Raw genomic sequence first — 27,980 nt, 5'->3', positions numbered from 1 at the left:
TCGTGAAGGACGACAGCCAGAAGGACAATAGCCGGATGGAAAACAACAGCCAGAGATAAAACACGGCCAAGCCCGGGGCAGCACGGACGAAGCCAGGAAGGGCCGCCCCTGCGCCCTCTGCTGGCTCGATTTCTCCCCTTGCCTCTCGTCCAGTTTAATCCATTTCCAGACGCATCTTTCAAAGCGGTCGTCAGGCGTCTAAAATTAGGACACCGGGGATTTGGGGCCCGCTTTAAGGCCCCTTCTTCCCAGGGTGGGCTGTGGGCAGTTGCTCAGTGATGAGGGAAGCGACCTCTCTTGCTTGCTCAAGGGCACGTCGATGTTGTCAGGGCTGATGGCCAAGAGGCGCTTGCCTGAGCATCTGCAGAAATTAATCCCTTATGCACACACACCCAACTATTTGCTTACACTTCAACCACAGACCATGACAGTTATGGGAAGTTCTTGCACATTTTTTTCGGTGGTTTCTTGGAAGGATCTCAATGGTTAACCCCTGAGAATTTAAGAAAGACCTGCTGCATCCGGCCAAAGGCTCATCTAGTCCAGCATCTTGTTCTCGCAGTGGCCAGCCAAATGTCTATGGGAAGCCCACAAACAGGACACGACTCCTCAGAAACAGGGTACCAGACTTGATGGAATGTTGGTTTGATGATGCCAATTGGTGCTTCCTTAAAGGTCTGCACTTAATGTGTAAAGCTGCCCAAAGTGATCAGCAGTAAAGTTCTGGTCCATCTGCTCAAGCCTAGAAAACACCTGCTGAAATGCTTGATGTGTACAGTGATTACTTAAAAAAGAAGTACAAAGAGCCAGATTCCTTTTTATGTGTCTTTATAATTTAATTTTTCACACATACATATAAAGGCATACACATTTTTTCTCCCTTTTCTTTTCAAAATTCAGGCAAAAATACAACAGCATCATCTACTTCTGTGTGAGGTACAATCTGCAACCAATTGTTGCAGTATTGAGTGCTCCAGCCATATAGCTTTGCCTTCTGTCAGGATAATTCTTTCACTCCCCTCCCTACCCCAATACAGGCCCTTGGCATTTTCTGACTAAGGAGCATAGTGCTTTTTTAAAAAAGAAATCAAATTGGGGGGGTTGTTCTCTTAGGGTATTTCCCCCCCCCCTCATGATTTTTTCTATATCTGCAAACCTTTAATATCTCCCTCTCTTCTCCTTTCGTAGCCCCTCTTTGGCTATATAGGCACCATAACATATCAAAAGTTTTAGTTTTTGGAAGGAGCTATTTGCTACCCCTAAAACATTGGACCACTTAATAGAGTTTCTTACACACATTCTGATTGATATTCAACAACAGTCATAACGTAAGGTCAATGATTTTGCTGGGTCTGTTCCAAGTGTGACTTGGTTAAATAGCACCCTCTGATTGGTAAATGCATCTTTTCTTCACGTCCCCATTTCCCTCAGCAACACATGTTAGCAGCACTATATGTTATGATTGCTGAGTGAATGCTCTGGTGTTTTCTACAGCAAATATACAAGTTGTGGAAGCAAGGCATGTGTTTAAGTTCCAGGCACTGGTTCGTGGGTGCTGCATCTAAATTTCCAGATACAGGTTCATGAGTCCCAACGTTGGACTGGAGATTGTAGAAGCAATACATAAATTTTTTGCATTTGCACTGGAAACACCGAACAACAGCAGGGAAAACCCCAGGCACTTGGGAGGTATGGCATCAGCTCCTTAGTTACTAGGGAGGGGATGGAAACCCTCCAGATGTTGTGGATTCACAACTCCCAACAGCACCGGTCAGCATGACCAATGGTCAGGGATGATGGGAGTTGCAGTCCAGTATTCTTGGCTCAAAACAAAACAAAGGTTTAGCAGTATATTAGCCCTACATACAAAGAACAGATACGAATCCCTGCCTTAATTAATAGCCACAAGTTACAGATACTGCCCCTTTCCTCACACAAAATGCAGTTTACTCTCTGAGCACTGGCACATACACAAGGAAGGATCTTGCACCAAAAGTATACATTTTTTATATATCAAAACCTAAAAAAATAAAATCAGTATATATTTCAAGAATTGAGCAGCCTCTAATAAATGGGACTATTCCAACATAGCTGTGAAAGCTGCAATCACAATACAAAAATAAGTAGTTTTAATGTGTTTGTGTGTGTGTGGTGGGGGAATCTTTCAAAGCAGGCTTGACAATGATAGCGAGGCAAGACTAGAAGTGACATGAGGGTTTTGTCAGAAGTATTTATAATCCAGAAATCTGCTCTGCTACCAGACCCCAGCTCGCTGCTGCCGATTTTGTCCAGAGTGTTCGAAAAACATGAAATCCTGCAAAGAAGAGGGGGGAGGGGACAGAGACCAAACAAAACAGACAGAAGTTAGGCAACTGCAAACCTATATTCAGACACTTTTCTACTTATTCCATTTTACAGAAGTTTTTGAAAACCAATGCCATTTTAATGAGGAAAGTCATTAGAAGGAATGGTTACTAATCAAGATAGACCTTTATTAGCTCCAAGATCAAAGAGATCCCAAATACTAGCCACTGGGGAATATAAGTGAGAGACAATGCTGTTGCACTCCTGTGCTGCTTATGGGCTTCACATAGGTGAGAACATAAATCTGGACAAGTTAGACCTTTGGTCTGATCCAGTTGGGCTCTTTTATGTTCATCATGTTCCTGCTTCCATGTTTGTAAAAACTGGCACTGTGTCATTAAGCTGAAATTTAAGTTGCTTCCAGACAACCTGTCTGTTTGGCATTCATCCTGATTTGTTCACAGGGAGACAAAAAAAAATAAAAATTGGGGGGGGCGGGGGGGGGAGCAGGTTTGTTGTGTAATAACTCCAAATCCACTTTAATTGCACAACCCAAATCTGCCAGTATGTGACTGAATCCCACCTGAAAAACACAACAACCTGGAAGGGACCTAAGTAAATTGAACAATCCGGTAGATTCCATCACCTTAAATATTTAATTTGATTCAGCATGGCTTTACTTCCTCCATCTACCTCCTGGATGCATGCCACTCAGTGCTGCAGCAATGAAAGCAATGACTTGCGCCAAAGCTAAAATTGCCAATTATCATTCCAAGAAGTGCCAGCAAATCTCTGCAGCTCTTTAATTAACATAAGGCACTTGGGAAGTTTACATGACTGTCCTTATCAGCCAAAAGGAACCAGAAAGTCCTACAGGACTCAAAGTGCCCTGTAAGGAGCATAAAAAGGTAAAGGTAAAGCTACCCCTGACCAACAGGTCCAGTCGTGACCGACTCTGGGGTTGCGTGCTCATCTCGCTCAAGAGGCCGGGAGCTGGCACCATCCGAAGACACTTCTGGGTCACGTGGCCAGCGTGACGAAGCTGCAGCCGGCGAGCCAGCACCAGCGCAGCACATGGAAACGCCGTTTACCTTCCCGCTAGAGAGCGGTCCCTATTTATCTACTTGCACTTTGGGGTGCTTTCGAACTGCTAGGTAGGCAGGAGCTGGGACCGAACGACGGGAGCTCACCCCGTCGCGCGGGGATTCGAACCGCCGACCTTTCGATCAGCAAGTCCTAGGCACTGTGGTTTAACCCACAGCGCCACCCGCTGTATGTATGTATGTAAGGAGCATACATACGCTGTATGTAAGGAGCATACATATGTATATAAAGTCCATTACATTAGACTCCAAAATTCCCAATGGCACAACATTTGAGACTATCAGACTCACTATGAGGAAGCAAGCCCCAATCATGACGGCTTTCATTTTAACATCGAGGTCTTGAGGGAACTGGATTCCAAAGTTGTCTGCATCTGTAAAGGCCTCCCTCACAAAGCCGGTCCACTGCTTGGAAATTCTTCCAACGCTGTTTTTCTCATCTTTTGACTTGACCTAGTTGTTGTTTTTAAAAAAGAGATCATTATAATTGGAAATTTAAGACATTTTAAATCTTCACATTTGCAAAGTATTTAAAAGGCACGAGGCTAATGTCAACATTTTATATAACTTGTTGAAGGGAGACAGAGTGTGCAGCCACTTCTCTACAGCCTCAGGGTAAAAAATACAGAAAACAAGTTAACACTACAGGTTAACTTGCTTCTCCCTGAACTGGCAACACCAGATTACAGATTACTAGATTTCTCCCAATGCTAAACAACAAGTAGACACGATGGCTTGTGCCATGATGCAGGCCCCTGGCCAATGTGATAAAATTTCACAGGACACGGTCCTATTCTTAACTTGCCTCAAAGTTAATATCTTCACAGCAGCTGCATACTATGCAGGGCCCAACGACTCTCAGTATTTCTTCTTGGGCTTCATTCTGGATAGCAAATTTAGGTAGACAGGGATCCCAGAGCTGTTTAATATAACCAACCGGTGTGCCTGGTGGGGCATGAACTTCCAGCTAAAAAAAACAAAGGACAAACAGAGCTGAGTCAGAAGGAGGTGCTTCAGTTTTTTTAAGCCAAGTCGCAAAATCTGTGAAAAAGACATGTTAAAGCAAAACAACTGCACTGGCTACCAATTAATGTCTGGGCTCCGTTCAAAGAGCCGGTTTTAACGTACAAAGGCTTATGTTGCTCAGGAACCCAGTACCTCAAGGAACCCCTCTCCCCATAAAAACCACCCCAAACCCTGCAGCCTTCATTAGAGGCCCTTCTCTCTGGTGAGAGCCAGTGTGGTGCAGTGGTTAAGAGCAGTAGTCTCGTAATCTGGGGAACCAGGTTCGCGTCTCTGCTCCTCCACATGCAGCTGCTGGGGCTGTTGTGGGGGAGGAAGGGAAAGGAGAATGTTAGCCGCTTTGAGACTCCTGAAGGGGAATGAAAGGCAGGATATCAAATCCAAACTCTTCTTCTTCTTCCAAGGGTGACTATAAGAGCATGGCCTTTTTCAGTAGTGTCTCCTCCCTCCCACCCCCAAACCCTGCCATATGTGGAATCCTCTCCCCAGGACAATATGTCTGGCCCCATAGTTTCCTGGTGCCAGGCAAAGACATTTTTTATTAACCCCAATTTTTAGTGGTTAAGTTAGCCTCAAAGGTACATGACTTCTAAATTTTCTGGGTTTTATTTCATCTGTTCATTTTATATTTGTTGAGTTACTTCCACACGTTGTTGTTTTTTTGTACAAAGCAACTAACAAATGCAACTAATAATAAGGGTGAGAACTTAAGAAAGCACTTCCTTCTCACAGTGTATCACTAACTACCAACTTTGAAGACATTAAAAGAGGATTGGACAAATTCATGGAGGAGAAGGGCAATCAGTGGCTACTAGTGGCAGTGGCTGTCAGACGCCGTCTGCCTCTGAATTCCAGTTGCTGGGGATTTCAAATGTTGCACTCGGGTCTTGGATTTGGGGCTTTCCATGGTCACCTGGCTGGCCACTGTGAGAGCAGGATGGGCTACTGGCCTGAACCAGCAGGGATCTTCTTCTCACCTGAGGAAGCTAGAGCTGGACAGGAAGCCAGTGTAAGAATTTAAGGGGGGGCATCTCACACGGTCAGAGAAATGAGAAAGCACCCCAAGTAAATATCCACATCTTGGTGGTTTTAAAATGAGACAAGCCAAAGGACTCAAGGAGCAAGAAGCCATTTACCTCTTGCAAACAGCAAGGACAGCAACAACTGGAGCACCTGAGAGGTCGCCTGAGCTCAATGACTTCCTGACCCACGTTGTCAAGGATTTTCATTGTAAATGGCCGGGATGGTCCACAGCAGTTCAGCGTACAGCAGTCATTTTCCTCGGCTGCAAAGTACACCCTTTGCCCCATTGCATTTTTTATTTCATATTTGTTGGCTGTTTCAAAGCCTGTGAGTACTGAAAGAGAAGGAAGAGAAGTCCAGTTCTTTTGATCCGAATGCATTCCCCACTGAGCTACGGCCCCCTTCCCAATTCCAGCCCCATGTTGTGGGGCAGGAAAAACCTGAAGAACTTCATAATGTCACAACATTAGGCAAGTTCTACCAGGATTACAAAGATACCAGTTCTACTGGATGCAAAGCAGTCCTGTGTGATGACAGCTGCATGTCACCACTTTGGCCCTCAAGAAGATCCTGTGATTTTCCCACCCCTGAAGACACAAAAACTCAGTTTACAAGACTAATTCAGATTCAGTGAATGCGGTACTGGGAAGAGGGAGCAGAGGTGCACCCACTGGCCCTGGCTGAACAGTATGGTCAGCCAGGCCTGTGTAAACAGCTTCTCTAAGTGCAGCAGGATGCCACCCAGAGCCACAGAGGTTTCCTGGGCACTCCCCACTGCTCAATCTCCTATGTGGTAACTTCCTCATTCTTGTAATGCCTGAGGAGATCTTAAAACAATGAATTTTTTGTCCATTTGAACAAATCAAGTGTGAAACGTGTATTGGTGTCGACTTAAGTCTTTAACAGAAAGGGACTGACATGAAAGCAATAGTTATTCCCACCCCCACCCCTCAAAAACCACACTGTTGGCTATTTCTGTGTAGCATAAGCCAGGGATGGGGAACTTAGGGCTCTGCAGATGTTGCTGGACTGCAAGTCCCATAACTTACTGACGTTTCTGAGCACAATTCAAAGTGCCTTTAAAGCCCTAAACTGTCTCGGTCCTGTATACCTGAAGGAGCGTCTCCACCCCTATCATCCAGCCCGGACACTGAGGTCCAGCACTGAGGGCCTTCTGGTGGTTCCCTCGCTGTGAGAAGTGAGGTTACAGGGAACCAGGCAGAGGGCCTTCTTGGTAGTGGTGCCTGCCCTGTGGAACGCCCAGGCAATAAACAACTATTTTACTTTTAAATCACAACTGAAGGCAGTCCTGTTAAGGGAAGTTTTTGATGCCTGACACTGTATTGTTTTTAATATTCGGTTGGAAGCCACCCAGAGTGGCTGGGGAAACTGAGCCAGATGGGCGGGGTATAAATAAATTATTATTATTACTGGTCATGCTGGGTTTGGTGGGAAGTGGAATCCAACAATATCTTGCAGGAAGGGCACAGGTTAGCCAACCCTGCAGTAAACTGTTCCCTGTCAGAACTATACCTTGATACATATAACCACCAAAGCAATCAGGGATTCTTTAGCTGTGATTCCTGCATTAGATTAGATGACCCTTGGGATCCCTTTTAACTCTACAATTCTATGACTCCTAATTGGCTATAAATTGCATTCTCTTTTATATACATGTATGTTTGGTTAATTACAAATTGAATTTCATAAGTCACATATTTTTAAAAACAGGTGTTTCTCCAGCAACACCGTAAAATAAAGTCCAACCATCCAATCCTCACCCTGTAGTAAACACACTGAACATCAACTTCAGTTGAGGCATAATTATCTGAAATATCTTTCAATGCACGAACAATATTAAGTAGCATAAGATACGTACCTTCCAGGAGCTCAATCTGCTGATGAATTAATATCTGATCAATCTATGACAGGGATTAAAAAAACCCAACATGTTAAAACTGGCAAATAATAATAAAATTACACAAGTAATTATCTTGTAACCTGTTTACATTACTCACAAAACCCGAGGGACTGCTCTTTTAGATATTCCTTGCATTTTGAAACACATAAATTTAGAAGCCTCTTTAATGAAGAAAAGCAAAAACCAATCAATATAATTTGCTTCCTCCTGGTAAATGTGTCAAAATTTAGATCTGGAAAGTAACTATAGTTGCTTATAGTTATAGAGCAAATATAATGTTGCTAAGAAATTTCACAAATCAGCAAATGGAATTCATAAGCCCCTTCATGTGGTCAGGTAACCCTCCATATGGTGAAAAGTCTCCCCTTGTATTTTGGGGGACTTAATTTCTTAACAACTGATTTTTGTGGGGTTTTGTTGTTGTTTGTTTGGAAAGGGCTTCCTTCAGCCTTTCCAAGGGGCTTTTTCTGAATCTGTGGGAGTTGCTCGAGCACGCTCCATGCGTGTGCAATGGAGAAAAATGCATATGGGCAAGGAGGGAGGGACAGAGGGAGAGATACACTTGGGAAGAGAAGAACCGGGTACATGTGCAAGCGAGAGTGTGGGGAGTTTTGCACGTGTGTGTGTGGTCTGTGTGAGAGAGAAATGTGGTGTGTACGTGAGGGGGAGAGATGTACACATGGCTGCACACATGTGAAGTACGTGTGCCTTTTGAGTCTCAAGTTTCATTTTTGCAAACTGCTGATTCTTTGGGTGACGAGCGATGGCAGTGGCAAATACCACCCCCAGTTAGGAAAAAATGCCCCTTTGTACCTCTTCGAATATATATTTCAACATTTAGGAGCAATTTCAATGGTTATTAAATGGATCCCAAATGCTTTCGCATCTCCCTATATGCGATTGGATCTATGGGGGAGAAAAAACTGTGTAGCGTCCCTGAAGTATTACTCGTATGCTTTCCTGAAGAAGCTGAACATAAAGAGAAGTACCTGGCTTAAATATTCCAATCCAGGAGGGCAATTGGGAATTGAAGGTGGTGCTGGCATCCACATAGCACCAGGAGGTCCATTGGGCTGGCCTGCAACTGGGGGAACTCCATAAGCTTGCTGAACAGGCTGGAATCCATAGGGTGGCTGTCCAGGAGCACCTTGGAAGGGGAATGCAAAATGACAAATTTTTACCTTTTGTATTATAAAAATCTTTTAAAAAAACAAACCCCTACACTAACAGATTTGGTGCAATAATTTAAATAGGTAAAGGTAAAGGTAAAGGTGAAGGGACCCCTGACCATTGGGTCCAGTCGTGGCCGACTCTGGGGCTGCGGCGCTCATCTTGCTTTATTGGCCTAGGGAGCCGGCATACAGCTTCAGGGTCATGTGGCCAGCATGACTAAGCCACTTCTGGTGAACCAGAGCAGCGCATGGAAACGCGTTTACCTTCCCTATATATCTACTTGCACTTTGACATCCTTTCGAACTGCTAGGTTGGCAGGAGCAGGGACCGAGAAAAGGAAGCTCACCCCGTTGCGGGGATTCGAACTGCCGACCTTCTGATCGGCAAGTCCTAGGCTCTGTGGTTTAACCCACAGCGCCACCCGCGTCCCAATAATGTAACGTACATTAATTTGTAATGTACATTAATTTGTAATGTATATTAATTTACATTGAATTCCAACTATGACATTTTTTCAACGAAAACGTAGGGTGTGAATATAACAAACAAGTGAAAGAAAATACTTTCCCTCTGCAGCACTACACAGAAATTAGAAAATGTGTGCATGTGATTGCACCATTGGGAATGCAATGCACTGTTTTTTCCTGGCAAGAGCCACATATTGGGGCATACTGGACTCTCAGTTCTGTGAGTAGGTGTCTACTCAGAAGCAAGACTCATAAGCAGTTTGGGAGTGCAATGCTCTGGTCCCGCCATTTGTTGTTGAAGGCACATTTGTGGTATCTTATATTTTTACAACAGCTCTTTTGCGCAGAACCGCATTCACACAAGCCAGCTGTGCTTTATTATTTAAAAATTTAAATACAATTGGCCCTTGCTGGTACTGGAGGTGGGACGGAAAACAAAAGAGAGGAAAGGAAGCAGCAGTCTTTCTTTAAAGTTACTCCAAATCAGGGGTCAGCAAACTTTTTCAGCAGGGGGCTGGTCCACTGTCCCTCAGACCTTGTGGGGGCCAGACTATATATATATATATATTGGGGGGGGGAACGAATTCCTATGCCCCACAAATAACCCAGAGATGCATTTTAAATAAAAGGACACATTCTACACATGTAAAAACACGCTGATTCCCAGACTGTCCACGGGCCGGATTGAGAAGGCTATTGGGCCGGATCTGGCCCCCAGGCCTTAGTTTGCCTGCCCATGCTCCAAATCCTTGCTGGGCTTGGAGTGATACAGCTTTTTAAGAAACAACCAAGCCCTGCACTTTTCTGCAAATCTGGTCTATAAAAAGAAACTTGTATTTCATGCACACACAGAGGGAGGGAGGGAGGGTAAACAGATGCCTTCCTGCATGCCCCCAATGGATCTCAGGTTTCGGGAACATATGCTGGGCAGGAAGGTGTTAACAGAAGGGAAGGGGCAGCAACACAGGCAGCAAATACATCCCACAAAGGGCCTCCTACTAGTGTGGATGGGAAACACCAAGGCATATTTATTATTACAATATTAATGTACCACTAAATACTAAAAGTACATCAACGTGGTTTACAACATTTAAAAGATAAGAACCATATAACAAAAGCACAAAACAGGGTGGGTAAAAATAAATGATTTTTTGAAAAGTGGATTTCTTTTATTTAAATTGGATTTCTTTTATTTAAATTGGATTTCTTTTATTTAAATCAGATTGTTTTGATTTAAATTGGATTTTTTAAAAAAATAACATGCTTTTGTAGGAAAAGATAGTTTTCTATTTAGGTTACATTATAGTCCAAAGGCTATTCATCAGGAAATAAGGATTTGTTTTAAGTTTTTCATGTGTGCTAAAACTCAAGTCTGTTGTTTTTTTAAAGATTTAACCACATCAGTTAACAAACATGGATAGATATGCTATAATGTTATTGCTTTAGTTAAATAAATTGTTTACATTGTTATTAAGGAAATGACTATTTTTCTCCTTCCAATAAAGTACAGCAGAAAGGTTGACCTAATATAAACAGTTAACTTATTAAACCCCACAATAATTTAATAATTATCTGTCTATGTATTTCTAATAGTATAACCAAATCAGTAATTTTTGATATAACTGTAAAAACTGCTTTGAAAATTTATTATTCCAAAAATGAAACCTTCATCTGGTTGTAAATATTAAGATTATACCAGCAAGAATGAGTCTTTCTGTAAAAAAGAAAAGAAAAGAAAAGATTTAAATCAAGTCTTACTGACTAGAGATTTAAATCGATTTGATTTAAATCAAATCCACCCTGGCACAAAACCTTTCTTAAAGTTTTAAATGAAAAACAATCTAAAAACAAAAAGTGACTTGACTATGGACTTTGTGCAAGCAAAACATGCAATTGATGGCTGAACTATGGCCCTTACATCCCTGCCTGATCAGCAGTCTTTGCCCCACCCCACGCCCAACACACCGCGCCCCACCAGCATCATCCTTCGGTTTGCACAAGGTGACCTTTCTGCAACTGCAATCAGGGAAGCAATTGTGTCCTGCCTTCCCAGCATGGCTTCTCAAGTTCAAATGATCTAACGGGTGCGTAAGCTGGATGCACGCATGTTCCAAGGGATAAACACATCCCTTTCATTGTTTTAATTTAAAGGCCTGCATCAGAAGGGACCATCATTCACATTAACGTCGTCTTGCATTACGCACTGTGTCAGCGGAATTAATGGGATTCGGAAGAGCTATGTTAGAGGCAAAAGAGTACATCTCCCACTGCTATTATTGCTGTTCTTACTTAAATAGCACTGCTGCACAGGGCCTGAACTTTGCAACTTAGCCATGTGAACCCACCTGAAATATTCTGATGGAGGGTAGTATGTAAATCAAATCACACAAACAAACAAATAAGAAATATGTTCAGACAGCATTGAATGGATTAAAGCAGCTTTAGATTTATTAAATTAGGTTAGCAAACATAAAGTCCACGTAGTTGAGGGGAAGAAGAAGAAGAAGAAGAAGAAGAAGAAGAAGAAGAAGAAGACGACGACGACGACGAAATTAGTCTGAAGATAAATTAAAAAATAGCCAGCCACGGTGTATGGACAGACTGAAAGACTTCAGGTGATAACATTACAACTCTATATGCCCAAGAACTGATTTTCTTATATGCTTCTGATTTTCCACTCCCTCTGTAAAGTATTGGCAGAATACCTGAGAAGCCATGAGGTTCTACCATTCATTTGCATAAGCAAGAAATGGACACAGGCTACAGCACTGAAAGAGATGTCCTTTAATTCAACCATAATTTCAAAATTAAAAAGAAAATTCTCTTTTCTGACAATACAGAACATCTAGAACAATCAGCAACAGCCCACCCCACTTGCTTTGATGAGACTGATGTTAAAGAACTACAGAACCATACAGATGGTGTCCTATATTAATAAGTGCAATTTGTATTTTCAGCTTCAACCACCAAAATGTCTTGCGGTTACCCCAGAGAGGTAAATTCAATGGGAATAGTTATCAAGTGTGTCCACAGATTTTAGGATTAGCTTGAACACAAGGAAGCTAATGATCTACTACTAGAGCCTGCACAGAGCATTTGCAGGGCACATGCAGACTGGGAAAATAGATGAACAATCTCTTTCCTTTTTTTAAAAAAGCACCTGCTGTTGCTTTGTATGCATGGCAAACATAAACCAACATACCCCTCACCAGTTTCCATTCAAAAGCGTAATGAGCGCATAATTTAGATTCATTTCAATACAGGAACATTTTGCTTCTGAGGGGAGGCTTCTTACAAATACAGGACTTTGGGCAGGATATATTTTCTGCTGGTGGAGAAATGCTTTCTGTTTCATTTTATGCATAAGTAGTAACACTGTATGGAGACCCAGAACAGGAATCCTGAACTGAGACCAAAACATGAAGCTGAACAGAATATGGACCTTTCCTCAAATGGTCTACATTTCTATGGTCAAGCTTTGCTTCTCCGTTACATCTGCAGATGAGGCAGTGGATGTGCTGGATCGTTGTTCTGCCTCAGTAATGACTTGCCAAGAGGTAAAGGTAAAAAGGTAAAGGAGCCCTGGGTGGTTAAGTCCAGTCAAAGGCAACTATGGGGTTGTGGCGCTCATCTCGCTGTCAGGCCGAGAGATCCAGCGTTTGTTCACAGACAGCTTTCCACATCAGGCTAGCATGACTAAACTGCTTCTGGAGCAACGGGACAATGGGACGGAAGCCAGAATGCATGGAAACACCGTTTACCTTCCCGACACAGTGGTACCTATTTATCTACTTGCCCTTTGATGTGCTTTTGAACTGCTAGGTTGGCAGGAGCTGGGACAGAGCAACGGGAGCTCACCCCATCATGGGGATTTGAACCGCCAACCTTCTGATTGGCGAGGCTCATGAGGCACTGTTACGTGGGTGGTTCCCTTGATCAATGGATGGAAGGTGGCCTGCTCTTGATAGGGTTATACTCCCTCTGAAAGAGCAGGTCCATAGCTTGCATGTACTTCTGGGTCCATTGCTGTCGCCTGACACTCAGATGACCTTGATGTTGCAGAGTGCTTCCCATCAGCTTTGGCCCTTATCTGGACAGGGATAGCCTAACACCTGCTGTCTATATTGTGGTCACCTCTAGGTTCGATTTCTGCAATACATTATACAAGGGGCTGCCTCTGAAGATGGTTCAGAAACTTCAGCTGGTGCAGCATTCAATAGCCAATTGCTCTCTGGGGCAAGACGGTTTGAGCGCATAACACTAACCCTGGCCTGACTGCCAAACAGTTTCTGGGACCAATTCAAGGTGCTAGGTTTGACCTATAAAACCAGCTCAGGACTGCAATATTTCAAAGATCGCCTCTTCCCATATCTTCTTCTTCTTTGGCGATCACTCGTAGCCGAGTAAGATTGTCTTCCATAAACACGGTTTTAACAATGAGTCCGTAAGTGACTGTGGAGGCCAATTCTGGATCCACACGTCCTTCCACAGTGGGGACATTGGTTTCCGGGCGGGAGTTGATCACGGTGTGGATTTGCCAAGCGTGCCTTCCTCTTAGAACATTTCTCCCTTGCGTCCTGACCTGGACCCTATGATCAACATCTGAGGTGCCCCCCTCCATGAGAGGTCTGGAGGGTAGAAACACAGGAACAGGCCTTTTGTGCGGTGTCTTTCCATTTGTGGAGTGCTTGCCTGGGAGGCTTGCCTCGCACCTTTGTGATATATCTTTAGGAGCACAGCAAAAACATCCCTCTTCTCCCAGGCCTTTGGCTTATTAAACAAATCTATGGCCTTTTAAACTGGAGGGTATAGTTTTGCCCGTTAGGTCATGTACTTTTGACTGTGAACTGCCCTGTGGTCCTCATATGAAGGGTGGTATAGAAATTTATTCATTAGAATAAATATATAGATGCTTTTTTAATGTATAGAATTTACATACAGCGCATCAGCGCAAGTGATGTTGGGAAGTGTCACAACAATGTAAAATACAAGTTTACGTGCATAATAACCGCTTACCTGGAAAACCAGGGGGATATTGGCCAGGCCCTGGGGCATACTGACCAGGCCCAGGGGGGTACTGAGGGTATCCATAAGGTGGTTGTGCTCCAGGGTACCCAGGAGCAGAACCAGGGTACCCAGGAGCTGGTGGGACAGGTGCAGATTTATCTGTTGGAAGAATGGAAAGACATTTCAAAGCCTCACTTCTGGAACACTCGCAAATATATATATCATTTACATTTATGCAGAGAGCAGAAAACATAAAGGCAAAACATGGCATTATACTGCTTGAGTTTCGCTCCTTATTTAGGGATCAATCCTTTCTGCAAGATCTTCCAGGATTTAGGGGGGTTAGGATTCAGAGGAACTCTGGCTGAGATGGGAGGTTCCTGGCACCGTCAGGCTAAGATGGCTTAACTGCTTTATCTGCAGTTCAGCCAGATATGCCAATGTATCTTCCCCATCCTGGATCTTAAACCCATGTAAGCCCTGAAAAAAGCGTGTTCTAGGAGTATGGTGGAGAGCAAGACCAGAGCGGGGGTGGGGGAGAGATTTAGGCCAGATCCCAAGTCCATTCAGCTTGACCACATGACCTGGAAACCTGGCAAAAGCTTTTTCAAAGGCTTGTTTCCCCCTTGCCAGGCTTAGACCAACTCAGCCAGCAGTTGCCCTGCTCCTGAATGAAGTTTGGATCTGGTGAACTTTATGCCAGCTTAATTTATGCCAGGCTTGCTCTATGCCAGTTTCTAGTGTATGGGATTTGTCCCTTAATTCAGCTTTAGGTAAAGGTAAAGGGACCCCTGACCATTAGGTCCAGTCGTGACAGACTCTGGGGTTGTGGCACTCATCTCGCTTCACTGGCCGAGGGAGCCGGCATACAGCTTCCGGGTCATGTAGCCAGCATCACTAAGCCGCTTCTGGCGAACCAGAGCAGCACATGAAAACGCCGTCTACCTTCTCGCCGGAGCGGTACCTATTTATCTACTTGCACTTTGACATGCTTTCGAACTGCTAGGTTGGCAGGAGCAGGGACCGAGTAACAGGAGCTCACCCCGTCACGGGGATTCGAACCGCCGACCTTCTGATCAGCAAGTCCTAGGCTCTGTGGTTTAACCCACAGCACCACCCGCGTCCCACTAATTCAGCTTTACTTTTAGGTAAATTCTATTTAAAAGACAAAACAAAATGGGCAACCACCAGATCATTTTACAAAAGGGTGGTACATGGATTGCAATAGCAGCCAACGTATCGGGGCTCAGCCACCCTCCTGATGTTGCTACATTGTGCTGGGTGGTAAAAACGGCATCAATGCATCAAGCCAATGTACCCGCCAGGTAAGTGGCAATATTCCTACACCAACATTTCCATAAACCCAATGAATACAACCTTACTCTCTTGATAAGAATTCTCAAGTGGAGAGTTTACCAGATTCCCTATTCTGAGATTTATCTCTTGAAAAGTATAGCACTTGCAGAATGCGACCAGAATATCTACTTGTATAAAATATGTGCAAACAGATTGGGCTGGGGAAGGCCCCTGTCTGAAATCAGGGAGATCTGTCAGCAGTCAATGCTTTAGGTAGACCAATGGTCTAAATTGGTATAAGGCAGCTTCCTAGGTCTGAATCATATAAACTGTATAATTTCCAAAAGTAACACCCTTTGAAGTGCTATTTTCACTTACTAGGGATGGTGTTTTTTTCTCCTGCCAGAGGTTATGTGCTTTTGACACAGGGGCGAGGAACCTGCAACTCCCATAATCCCTGAGCATTGGCCTCCAGAGTCTAAAAGCAGCTGGAGAGTCATAGGTCCCACACCCTTCAACAGCTGAAATGCATGGAGAAGAAAACTAAATAGGCAAAACTTCTACCACCACAGCGATGCAGTGAGGGGAACAGTTCACCGTCTGAATTTCTGCCTGTCTTTCAGTTTCTACAGCCATGGAACTCTGGCAGGAATTATCTTTAAAAGCTTGGAATCCTGCATACACCTTATTGTTCAACAAGAACTAACATAATTTCAACACAATCCTAAAATGTATTTGGAATTTACATTTTCTTTTGTGGGTCTATAGGGCTATCCTGAATGTTTGTTTAATGGGCTGCTACTCTCGTTCCCCACTTTCCACGTATATTTTATGTTGCAAGATTCACTTTGTACATGATTTGGGGAAGGCAACCCAGTTTAGGAAAAACACTAAAGCAAAACAACAATATCTGAATAAAGCAAATATTTGAATAATAAAGCAAAAAATAAATAAATGAATATTCAATTGATTTTTGCGGCATTTTTCTAGAACATTTGATGAAAACCTTGGTAATGTTCATTCCAAATTATTTAAACTCCCAATGGAATAGTTAACTCATGTTTGAAGAGTTGAGCATACAATGTCTGAGTGGACTTCGTTTTCTGCTTCCTGCAGCCACCAGGACACACCCACAATCTGCAACCCTTTGCAGCAAATGTTGAGGGCTCGTGGAGATGAAAGTGAAGTCTAGTTCTTCTTCTACCTCACAAGAACATACCGGCCACAAGATTCCTGTTTCTGCAGGTACCCTATTTTACCACCTCTGGTGTCCAACAAGAGCAGCCAAAACAGGCACACAGTAGGCAAATAGGCAAACAACGCTTTATAGACGGTCCGTGTCAAAAATGAACATTCGCACAATTAAAGCAGAAAAAGATATTACTCACCCTGGGGTTCCATGGATCTTTGTATACTCGTTTCTGAAAAAAACAAAATAGGATGGTTGTTGTTGTTTTCAAATAAAAAGCAACATTGCCATATCCTCCTCCCTCCCTCCTAATTTTGTATTATTCACTTTGGCATTACCAAAGTTATAAATCCCAGCTCCTCCCCATTCATGATTGGAGCCTGGCTCCTTAGCAAATATATTATTATAAATGTACTGAGTTTGCCCCAATGTGTCCACTTGTAAGAACAGTCACAGTAACCACTTCGTTTTTTGCCTGAACTAAAAGGCTCAAAATGATTTCACCAGTCCTGGTAGGAAGATGGTCTGACCTCACCGATTAAGAATATCAGAATAGACCTGCTGGATCAGACCAGTGACCCATCTAGTCCAGTATCCTGTTCTCACAGTGGCCCATAAGATGTCTGAGGAAGCTCAAATGCAGGGCCTGAGGGCAATCTGGTTGCTCCTTTCTGCATTACAAGATGCTTTTTGAGCAGCGAAGACAAGACTACCTATCATGTTCAAAATGTAGCTGTGCCATAGATTTATATGAAGGCAATACCATATTTATTACATTCAAAAAGCATTACACTTTTTGAAAACGAAATGGTTCTTTCCTAACAATTCCTAGCATGGAATTTGCCTTTTACATCATTACCGCACATCAAGTCGACGTGTCCGTTCAGCTATTTATCATGGCCTCTTTTCTGGCTACTCACAACCTAGCAAAAATAGGCTTCCCCTTAGGACTTTTGTCTTGGAGGTGGGGAAGATGGAGGCACCAGGGATTGCCCCCCCCTCCCCAGAACTGGAGGAGGAAAGAAAAGTGGTACTTCTTCCTCTACACACTCTTTGAACATATGAAGGTGCTCCTGTCAAAAACCTTTCTGGAAACAGTTAAATAATGGGTTGGATCCAAAGTTTCTGTGGGTAGAGCTCTACTCATTGGGAACTGCTACCAGAGAACAGGGAAGATATTCCAGTCCTTTTTTTGAATGGCAGGAGTTCTTCTGCAAATGGAAGGGCAAGTTGGGATCCAATCAAATATTTACTAAGCCTTTGGACCGCAATACCACTCTTCTCCCCATAGGAACCGACCCAGACCCTGAAATCATAATCCGAGGCCCTTCTTCAGGTACCTACCCCACAAGAGATTTAGGGGGTGTCAACACAAAAACAGACCTTTTCTGTGGAGGCTTTCGGTTTGAGTACTCTCCCCAAGTAGGCTCGCCCGGTGCCATCATTACACACACACACACACACACACACATAGGTGCCAGGCGAAAATGTTTCTCTTCAACCAGGCGTTTGGCTGATTAACATTCTATGGCCCTTTAAATGTTTCTGTTGGATGAGATTTATTGAGTTGTTTTGCTTTTGCTTTATTATGTATTTTGTGTTTTCATTTTGTGTTTTTATGTTGTGAACTGCCCTGTGATTTTTAGATGAAGGGCTGCATACAAACTGATTAAAAAGAAAGAAAGAAAGAAAGAAAGAAAGAAAGAAAGAAAGAAAGAAAGAAAGAAAGAAAGAAACCAAGCACATGAATAGGATTGATTACACTCTTAGTACCTCCAAAAGGTTGGCAAGGAAGGACTTCCCATTGCAGAAACCACATGGATACTTCCTTGTTCTTAGTAAGTCTGTCTTTAACAATGCTTTACACCAATCTATCCAGAACAGATACTGGGCTATCTGGGTTCTAATATTGTACAAGCCCCTTTAAAAAAAACTGTATCATGTTGGCTTTTTCCAGTCTCCATTAAGGAAGCTGATTTTAGTGATAAGTTATATATTTTGCATTTGATATTTGAGGTATTTAAAGACCTACAGATGTAGGGACCTCAGTAGCTTATTAAACTTAAATATGTTGATCAGCCCTAGAACTTCATATGCTGTCCACTATTTGACTTCAACCTTTTTTAAAAAAAACACAAATCCACTTTAACCCTCCAAGAAATCACGACAGGAATCTTTATATTTTCTTTATTTTAAAGCACAGGCGCTTTAAAATAAGCGCAGCCACTTCATCATTCTGGACCCCACCAGCTTCAATATTCCAACTCCCCCAGGTCTTTCCAGTACATGGCATAAAAAATGTTGAAGGTGCAAATGCATTAATTCAAATGAAAACTAAATACTTCTGTACAAGAAAGAGCAGATTCAGACGTCAAAGTGGAAAGATGAAAATCATTGACAACAAAAATGCTCCTCCCTCTGGAGGAGAGAAACAGAGCGAACTTGGACCCCAGGAAGTGATATACAATATTAGTTCTATTGAATATTTGCACTGATTCTTTTACCATGCAACCCAATGCATGCCTACACAGAAGCGAGTCCCATCTTGTTCAATGGGTTTTACTCATTGTATCGGGCGATATAGGTTTACAACCAAACACAAATCTACCAGGTCATTTTTCTCTTAATCAAAAGCTGCAGTGCAACAGCTGCCCACGAGCACACAGAAACTTTTATTTACTTTGGGAGGCCCTTTTGTAGTCCAGAGATTACCATCAATCTTCCTGCTTTTGTGTTTGTTCAAGGCCAAGTTCTATATTGGCAAACTTTCCATCAAGATCTACTGTGGTTTCATGAAAACTGACTTTCAAGTGAATTTCATGGTATGGAAGTTTTTCCTCTTAGCCCACGAAGAAATTTCCTGTTTTAAAGCCTGCCTGGAACTCCCAAATCCACAATTGGGTCATACCTTTAATGTCACAAAATAGTTCTGGAGAACACAAATTTTGTTACATTTTGATTGGCCCTAATAAATGCTTAGGGATGCGGGTAGCGCTGTGGGTTAAACCACAGAGCCTTGGACTTGCCGATCGGAAGGTCGTGGTTCGAATCCCCGCGACGGGGTGAGCTCCCGTTGCTCGGTCCCTGCTCCTGCCAACCTAGCAGTTCGAAAGCATGTCAAAGTGCAAGTAGATAAATAGGTACCACTCCTGTGGGAAGGTAAAAGGCATTTCCATGCACTGCTCTGGCTCGCCAGAAGCAGCTTAGTCATGCTGGCCACATGACCCAGAAGGTCAATAAAGCGAGATGAGCATTGCAACCCCCGAGTCGGCCACGACTGGACCTAATGGTCAGGGGTCCCTTTACCTTTTAATAAATGTTTGGACCAACTTTGAAGTGTTTTCTTATGGACAAACATGTCTACCTTTGCTTTTTAAGTGTGAGATTATGTTCAGCAGCAGTTCTGAAAGAAGTAGAATTGCAGTCTTCATACTCCTTACTGAACATGTAGTTTCACCAAATGGTCTGCCATGAAATTATCGTGTTTAGTATATTCAAGTACAGTTGATTCAGACAATAATTACAAACTGAATTTACTTTATACAATGTTTAAATCTTTTGTTGCAAATGGAGATACATGCTGCTGAACTGGGAGGAAGGATAGATGTCATTTGGCAGGTGTATGACCGAGGTACCTAGAGAGCCTTTGCAATACAGGGATAAACTGCACCCCCTCCCAGAAAAAGCCCACACAACACAAAAATGGTGGCTGGTACCATTAGGACTGTAGGGCAGAAGGCAAGGAGACAAGCAATCGATGGAGGCAGGGTCAGTGACAGGCAAACCTTACTGGTTGCAAGTAAGATGGTAGGCAGGTGAAGGCTTGCTTGAAGGCAGACTGAGGTGGGTGGGGCAGTGCCCCCATTTGCCCTAATGGACCAGCTTCCACTGCCCAACACACCTGCCAGCTTTTCCTCCCCCATAGCCAGAACGGCAGGCAGGCATGCTTGTATGCTGTGGCTGGAAGATGCACATCCAAGCACCAGTGCTCCATCCCATCACTCAACCTGATGCTTTTGCAGGGCTGTGTTGATGGTCACTGATGGAAGGTGCTAGCAGCACCCAAGACAATGTGTGGTCCCCAAGGCAGAGAGCCTGGCCAGGGGAGGAGGTATTTGAGAATGCTGAGGACTAACAAGTTTCAGCAAAGTATCCCGCAATGAGGTGTCACCTACTCACAGAAACAGGCTGAAAAGAAAAAGCCACAAATTTGTAGACCCACCCCCCCCAAACCGCAACAGCTTCCTCGTTCAACAAAGTGCCAAAACAAATCCTAACGGGATCCACCTTAAAAAAAATAAGCTCCATGGATTCCAGTGGGAAAGGGTTAAGAATGTGCTTGGCATTCCTACTGGTTTCCCATGGGCTTGAAATGTGCTTGCATTTACTTGGGTCCTGCCCAGACACTGTGCAAAGCAGCTGGCAGGATTGCAGTTACCCAATGTCCATCGGGAGATCTAAATGATGCAATATTAATTAGTACTGAATCGACTTGTAAACCCAGGACTCGATCAGTTCTTGTTTGTTACCATATTCTTCATTTCTTTGTTACTATGATGAACTCATTTTTTTTTTTGTTGGCTGCCTTGTGCGCTCTGATTTTTAGCACAATCCCAAGTAAATTTATTATAATGATCTTTTAAAACGTTGGAAAACACACAAGTAAGTCTGCTATCCTGAACCTGCTCTTACTGAGTAAGTACCACTGAAGTTAATGGGACTTTGCAATCTGATATCCAAAAGAGTTTGTTTTTTTTCCCTGGCAGGGCTGGGCAGAGGCACCAAAGGGGGGTTGGGCTGCAGTGTTTGTTTTGAGCTTTCTTGAAAAAAGAAGTTCCCACTTGCACATGGATGCCTAAAACTGACTTCCAACTTTTCTCCAGGCTACAAAACACTGGGCAATTATTGATCATGCAATCTAAGATTATATATCAGTGAAAGGGGGGGGGGGGATCTGCCTAATTTGTTCTGTTTTGCTCTAGAAAACCAAAGCAGAGCAAAAGTGTGTTTCACACTAACATGATCTAGATTACACGAAGTTTAGAAATTGCGTCACCTTTTTCTTTGTACAATGTAGGAAATACTTTCTGCTAGTTTTCCTTCCTTTTACTTAAATGACAGAAAGCATTTCCTACATTGTACAATGAACCAAGGAACACTGATGCAAGATATAGGTCAAAAGGTGAAAGGGAGTATTTTTTCCAGTTCTTTTTTGAACTCTTCAGCCTTCCCCACGCTTTGCTGGCATCAATTCCTGGCATCAATTACGTCAGTGCTACTAAGGCAACTCTCATCTAGACTGCATTTAGGGAGGGAGGGAGATTTCAAGCACAGCAACAAGGCTGACCACATCAGCCTAATTCTATGAACACAAGCTATCATGATGCTGATTTTGCTGTAGGGCTTTTGCAACTACAAAATCTGCAATATTCACCAACTAGAAAAACCCTACAACTGTGGTAATAGTAATAGTAATTTATTATTTGTACCCCGCCCATCTGGCTGGGTTTCCCCAGCCACTTTTGGAGGCTTCCAACAAAGATTAAAAATACATTAAAATGTCACACATTAAAAACTTCCCTGAACAGGGCTGCCTTCAGAGGTCTTCTAAATGTCAGGTAGTTGTTTATCTCTTTGACATTTGCTGGGAGGGTGTACCACAGGGCGGGCGCCACTACCGAGAAGGCCCTCTGCCTGGTTCCCTGTAGCTTAGCTTCTCACAGTGAGGGAACCACCAGAAGGCCCTCGGTGCTGGACCTCAGTGTCTGGGCAGAAATCAGCAAGTAGGTGACTTAGATCCTAAGGTTAGTTAACTTTGCAAGTCCATAGCAGACAAGTTTCCTACTTTCCCAACTTCCCTGTGGCCTCGTGAACCACTCAAAGGATAGGAGAACCCTACTGCACAAGACAGGGCTAATAAGCAGAGAATGTGCAATAATGAAGTGGTATGGAAAAATTATGAATACTGTCCAATTTGGAAGGCATCTCACAACCTCTTGTGACTTGTCAAGATTTTCCACCCCGACTTCTTCATGTTCAGCGCAATGTCTGAAAGATATTTGTTCCTATCTGCATACAGGTGTCAAAGCTTCTCCAAAAAGCCCCCATGCAGGTTAGGAATGGGATTGGTGTGCACCACATGTGTCGCCACCACCCACCATTGGGGTGAACAGGTCAAGGGCAGAGCAGGATCGTACTCACTGCCCACCCCCTCCTGATCTTGGCAATTTCAACAGAAGTTCTGAAAGCGGTTTCAATGCATTTCAAGGTGTAGAGCAGGGATGAGGAACCTGTAGCACTCCAGCTGTTGATGGACTGCAACTCCCACTAGCCCCAACCAGCATGACCAATGGTGAGGGATAACACAAAGGTGGTGGTTAGACTTCAGACTTAGGTTCAAATCCACACAGCCATGAAGCTCCCTGGGTTACCTTGGGCCAATCACTGCTTCTCAGCCTAACCTACCTTGCAAGGTTGTTTTCTTTCTTTCTTTTAGCCAGAACTCAGTTCCGGCACCTCTCAGGTGGGCGCCATTGCCATTTTAAGAGAGCAAAGGAGGCGTTCATACTGAGTACCGGCACCTCTTTTTCTAGAAAAATAGCACTGGCTGTTGTGATGATAAAATGGAGGGTGAACCATTTACATTTTGAACCATTAGCAGGGCCATGAGATCTTTGGAAGAAAGGCAAAGGGATACATCAATACAGCTCCAGTTCAGACGGACACAGGTCACAGGTGGAGACTTGCAAAGGCTGCCAAAATGAAAGATGGCAGCAGGAGGGGGAGTGTTACCTAGAATCATAGCATTGTATTGTTGGAAGGTCACTCTCAATGGGAGTCATCTAGTCCAACCCCTTGTCCAATATGAGGCTCGAACCCTCGACCCTGAAATTAAGATCCTCATAGCGGTGCTATCAGGGCAGAACGCGCCCCCGTCAAAAACAGCACTACCTAGCCGCACAGGAACAAACATCTTTACCGAGGGAAGGGAAGAAATACACATCCCTGTCGAACGAGAGGCCCATTTGAAGCAGGAAGAAAGAAGGACGGCAGAAAGAGGACCATTAAGACCAGAGCTCCAAAACGACCTCCGCCAAGAACACGGAGAGCAAGCCCGTCGGAAACGAAAGCGAAACCACAGTGGGAGCTACGCAGCTCTCGTCTCCCCGCAGTTTCCCCCTAGAACAATTCCCCGGGTTTAGCCGCAGCCGCACACCTGTGGGGCTGCCCGCCCACGAGTGAACAGCACCCGAGGATGGGTGGGCATCGCGTCTTTTCTTAAGCGGCCGTAATTCTCTCTGCCTCCCCCGCGCTCCTGTCTTTATTCAGCCCCGCGTCTCTAACGCAGGAAGCGCCTGACGTACCTGGATTAGCAGCCTCGCGCTCCGGACGCGTCCCTTCGCAGCTGATCGCCTCCCGTTGTTGCCTAACAAATCGTCTCCCAGCCGCTCTGCACTGGCAGGGCGGACCTGGGGGTGGGGATAAAAGCGAGAGCGGGGCTCCGGGAAGGGGCGGGGGTCGGCCGGGAGCGGCGACGTCAGCAGCGCCGAGAGCAAAGGCGAGGAGGAAGTGGAGCCGCAACCCCGGCCGACGCTCACAAGTGGGGGAAATTGTACCTGGGAGCGCCTCTGCTCAGAACACCTTTCACTTGCCCGCCTCCGGGGGCTAAGCGGGGTTCAAATTTAACGGAACTGAAAACTAGGTTGTACCTTGCAATGGCTATGGAGAGGGAGCCACGTGCCATGAGGTCTGGGGGCTTGCCTTTTATTTTCCATACCAAATACGCGCCTTCGGAATGGAGATTTCCCCCAGACGCTAGGTTTGTAAATAAAGAATGATCTGTATACGTAGTTTGCTCCTACCTTTTTGAGGGGTGGGGTATTTTTATGTCATCTTCAGATGAAGAGCAGCAGTATGTAAGTGAAAAGTGAAGTGAACAGAACAAGAGAGGACCATAGGGAGAGAAAAAGCAAAAACAAAACAGTTGGCTAGAGAGATGGCTGTTGTTCCTATTCTAAAATAAATTATTTTTCAACAGAAAAGCTTCTGTAAAATCATTTCCAGAATAATACTTGTACAGTTACAACACCAATACGAAGACATAATGAAACACAGACGTCAACAAACAAATACTGTGGCATCCAACCTTAATATATACTCAGTAAAGGTGAAGGGACCCGTGACTATTAGGTCCAGTCACAGATGACTCTGGGGTTGCGGCACTCATCTCGCTTTATTGGCCGAAGGAGCCGGCGTACAGCTTCCCGGTCATCTGGCGAACCAGAGCAGCACACAGAAACGCCGTTTACCTTCCCACCAGAGTGGTACCTATTTATCTACTTGCACTTTTGATGTGCTTTTGAACTGCTAGGCTGGCAGGAGCTGGGACAGAGCAACGGGTGTTCATCCTGCTGCGGGGATTCAAACTGCCGACCTTCTGATCAGCAAGCCCTAGACTCTATGGTTTAACCCACAGCGCCACCCGCATCCCTATATACTCAGTACAGATTTTAATTTAAACAGGGTTGGATCATCCATTACAATAAACTGTTTTCAAAAATGTATACTTTCCTGATATTGTTTGTATGATGTAGTATTATAGCTTTGTAATTGGGTGTGCCAATTGCAAAAATAAGTGCAGTTCAGATATTGAGTGCTTAAGCAGGGTGTACTGTGTATATGATGATGACATAACCACAGTATTTGTATAATGCATCTATTATATTGCGTATTGTGTACCTTACTGCCAGCTTTTATTACTTTGGCCAATGTGTTCCTTTTTGTTCGCATATGAACAAAATGTTCATTTTCTGTAGGAAGCTGCCAGCATAATTTACACTTGGGTAACTTACAGTATGTGTGGGGCTACCAGCATCTGGCAGGGTAAAAACAAGCCTACAATAGGGGTTGTTTGTTTGCTTTATTTGTCACAGTTACATCCCACTTTTTCCTCCAAGGAGCTCAACAAGGTACACATGGTTCTCTTCCTCATTTGTTCCCAAAGTATGGTATCCCAAGGACTGTAACCAGTGAGTTTCTGTACAGCTCAGGGAAGCTAAGCTGAGGTTGCCATTTTTAATGGCACCCCCAAATTCTTTGTAATGTGTTTCATATATGTATACGATGTAGGATTAAAAATACTTCTTGGAAGAACACTTCGTTTTGTTATTTTGTTAAATCATTTTTCTCATGTTTAACTCCCTCTCTCCCCCCCCCCCCATTTTTGTGTTATGCATCCAATACAAGCAATAGTCTGAAAAGGAAGATTGGGAAAGAATGTAGCAATCTAAGTGGTCAGCCAAGATACAGAAATGACGTAAAAAGTCTGTACTATTGTGGGCTCAATTTGTATCCAGATTGCTCAATATGTGGCTGGTTGCCTTCAGCTCTAACTGTTAAGTTCCATCAGTGTACAGCTTATTTCCTTATACCTGTGTAATCTGTTGAAACCTGAATATTCATACTGGTGTGGATACATTTATTAAATAGTTAGTTACAGATTCCTGGAAGGGCTCTTCACACAGACTTGCTGCAGGGTTTCTTCTCATTTATGGGAAGAAAAGAAGGCGGGGAATCTAAAGACAAGGTGTCTAGTTATGTACTGACAAAGACAGGCATAGGCAAACTCGGCCCTCAAGATGTTTTGAGACTACAGTTCCCATCATCCCTGACCACTGGTCCTGTTAGCTAGGTATGATGGGAGTTGTAGTCCCAAAACATCTGGAGGGCCGAGTTTGGTTATGCCTGGACAAAGAGAAGAAATACATCACAAAAAACAGGGCAAATTTTTGCATAAAAATTACATGTGCTACTTTATATGTATATCTGTTGTTGTTGTTTAGTCGTTTAGTCGTGTCCAACTCCTTGTGACCCCATGGACCAGAGCACGCCAGGCATTCCTGTCTTCCACTGCCTCCCGCAGTTTGGTCAAACTCATGCTGGTAGCTTCAAGAACACTGTCCAACCATCTCATCCTCTGTCATCCCCTTCTCCTTGTGCCCTCCATCTTTCCTAACATCAGGGTCTTTTCCAGGGAGTCTTCTCTTCTCATGAGGTGGCCAAAGTACTGGAGTCTCAGCTTCAGGATCTGTCCTTCCAGTGAGCACTCAGGGCTGATTTCCTTAAGAATGGATAGGTTTGATCTTCTTGCAGTCCATGGGATTCTCAAGAATCTCCTCCAGCACCGTAATTCGAAAGCATCAATTCTTCGGCGATCAGCCTTCTTTATGGTCCAGCTCTCACTTCCATATATCACTACTGGAAAAACCATAGCTTTAACTATATGGACCTTTGTTGGCAAGGTGATAATGTACTGTATATTGGACAGATAGTGTTGCCAGCAATCATATATTGACAAAAATGGCATGGGTGTCAGCACAAAGTGGCTGCCATGGGTGGCAAAAGAAGAGGTGTCAGTATTTCATATCAGCAAGCATTGCAATAACCCCCTCTCTCCCCTCTCATTCTCTCTCTCTCCCCACAGCAAGGAAGGACCATAACCAAGTGACCTTGTGGGGCTGCTGAGAGCAGTATTCAACTACAGGAGTTGTGCTAGCTCAGCAGATTTACGTTGTGCAGTTTGACTTTCCCACCTTCTCCTCTCCCCAATCTGCTCTGGAGGGTTGGGGGAACAGACGGAGCAGGTTTCAGGGACAGGTGGGGAGAGGAGACAACAGGAAAATGACATTGTGCAGCTAAAGCGTTGCACTAGCGTAACTTTAATTGAATGCTGCCCTCACTTTGCTGCCCCAATGCAAACTGCTGATGGGCATCTTCAGGCCCCCCAAATTCCCTTCTGAGAGTTTTTCATCCTTAATGTGGACTGGGACCAAGGCAGTCCTTCAACAGAGGACTCTCCGCTGTAAAATAGGACATAGATCATCCTATCTCAAGGCTCAGCTGCTCTCAAGAGGCAGAATACACACCTCATTCACTGTTCGAGAACACAACAAAACACTGAACACCATGTAAAGAAGGGCCTTAATGATACTGCCAAGCTTAGCAGTAAGAAGGATGATGAATGGAATGGAATGAAAATGAAAAGGCACAGATGTGCAGTCTTTTGAACCTTCATTCAGCAAGGCATTCAGTGAATGGATACATGAATGCAGATGCCTGTTTTCAGACTTTTGGATTTTGGAGTTGCATCAGTGGGGCACAGGAACATCAGGGACAGGGCAGCCCTGTTTCTGTCTCTACACATTTGCTCTTCATGGAGGGGAATGTTGGAATGAGATTTTGTCTTTGTTCTGCTATCTGCTCAGGGAAGATGTGTACATCATTTGAATTCCTCAGTGAGAGTATATAAAAAGGTCAGAGGCTATCCAGGTTGTTTCTAGTAACTAATGTCTGGAAAATTTGGCTGATGTAAGGTAACCTTGAAGTAAAATGTTTTCACCTTGCAGGCACTGCACACTGATGTTGTCAACTGACCAGAAATGCAACAAAACCAGCCTGCCCTTCTCCCCCTCTGG

General features: G+C 43.9%; 1 protein-coding gene across 1 annotated transcript; it reads right to left on the bottom strand.

The window, feature by feature from the left end:
- Positions 1 to 811: 811 nt before the first annotated feature.
- LOC310762427 (phospholipid scramblase 2-like) lies at positions 812 to 24,108 on the bottom strand. The gene is made up of 9 exons (XM_083613539.1): positions 23,871 to 24,108; positions 16,706 to 16,738; positions 14,031 to 14,180; positions 8,364 to 8,521; positions 7,333 to 7,375; positions 5,567 to 5,787; positions 4,213 to 4,374; positions 3,699 to 3,860; positions 812 to 2,314 (listed from the first exon to the last, which is right to left on the bottom strand). Exons 2-9 carry the CDS (start codon positions 16,716 to 16,718, stop codon positions 2,255 to 2,257), a joined length of 969 nt encoding a protein of 322 aa, XP_083469665.1. The 5' UTR covers positions 16,719 to 16,738; positions 23,871 to 24,108; the 3' UTR covers positions 812 to 2,254.
- Positions 24,109 to 27,980: the final 3,872 nt, after the last annotated feature.

This window comes from Podarcis filfolensis (assembly GCF_964270895.1).
Source record: "Podarcis filfolensis genome assembly, chromosome: 5".
Lineage (NCBI taxonomy): Eukaryota > Metazoa > Chordata > Lepidosauria > Squamata > Lacertidae > Podarcis > Podarcis filfolensis.
This window is presented reverse-complemented; position numbering and strand designations above follow the sequence as displayed.

Bases quoted from the DNA above. Each gene is read 5' to 3' on its own strand.
- LOC310762427 (XM_083613539.1), bottom strand. The intron at 8,522-14,030 runs GTAAGCGGTTAT...TCCCCTTCCAAG, and splicing joins ATATCCCCCTGGTTTTCCAG to GTGCTCCTGGACAGCCACCC. The intron at 2,315-3,698 runs GTGAGTCTGATA...TCTTCTTTGCAG, and splicing joins TTGGGGCTTGCTTCCTCATA to GATTTCATGTTTTTCGAACA.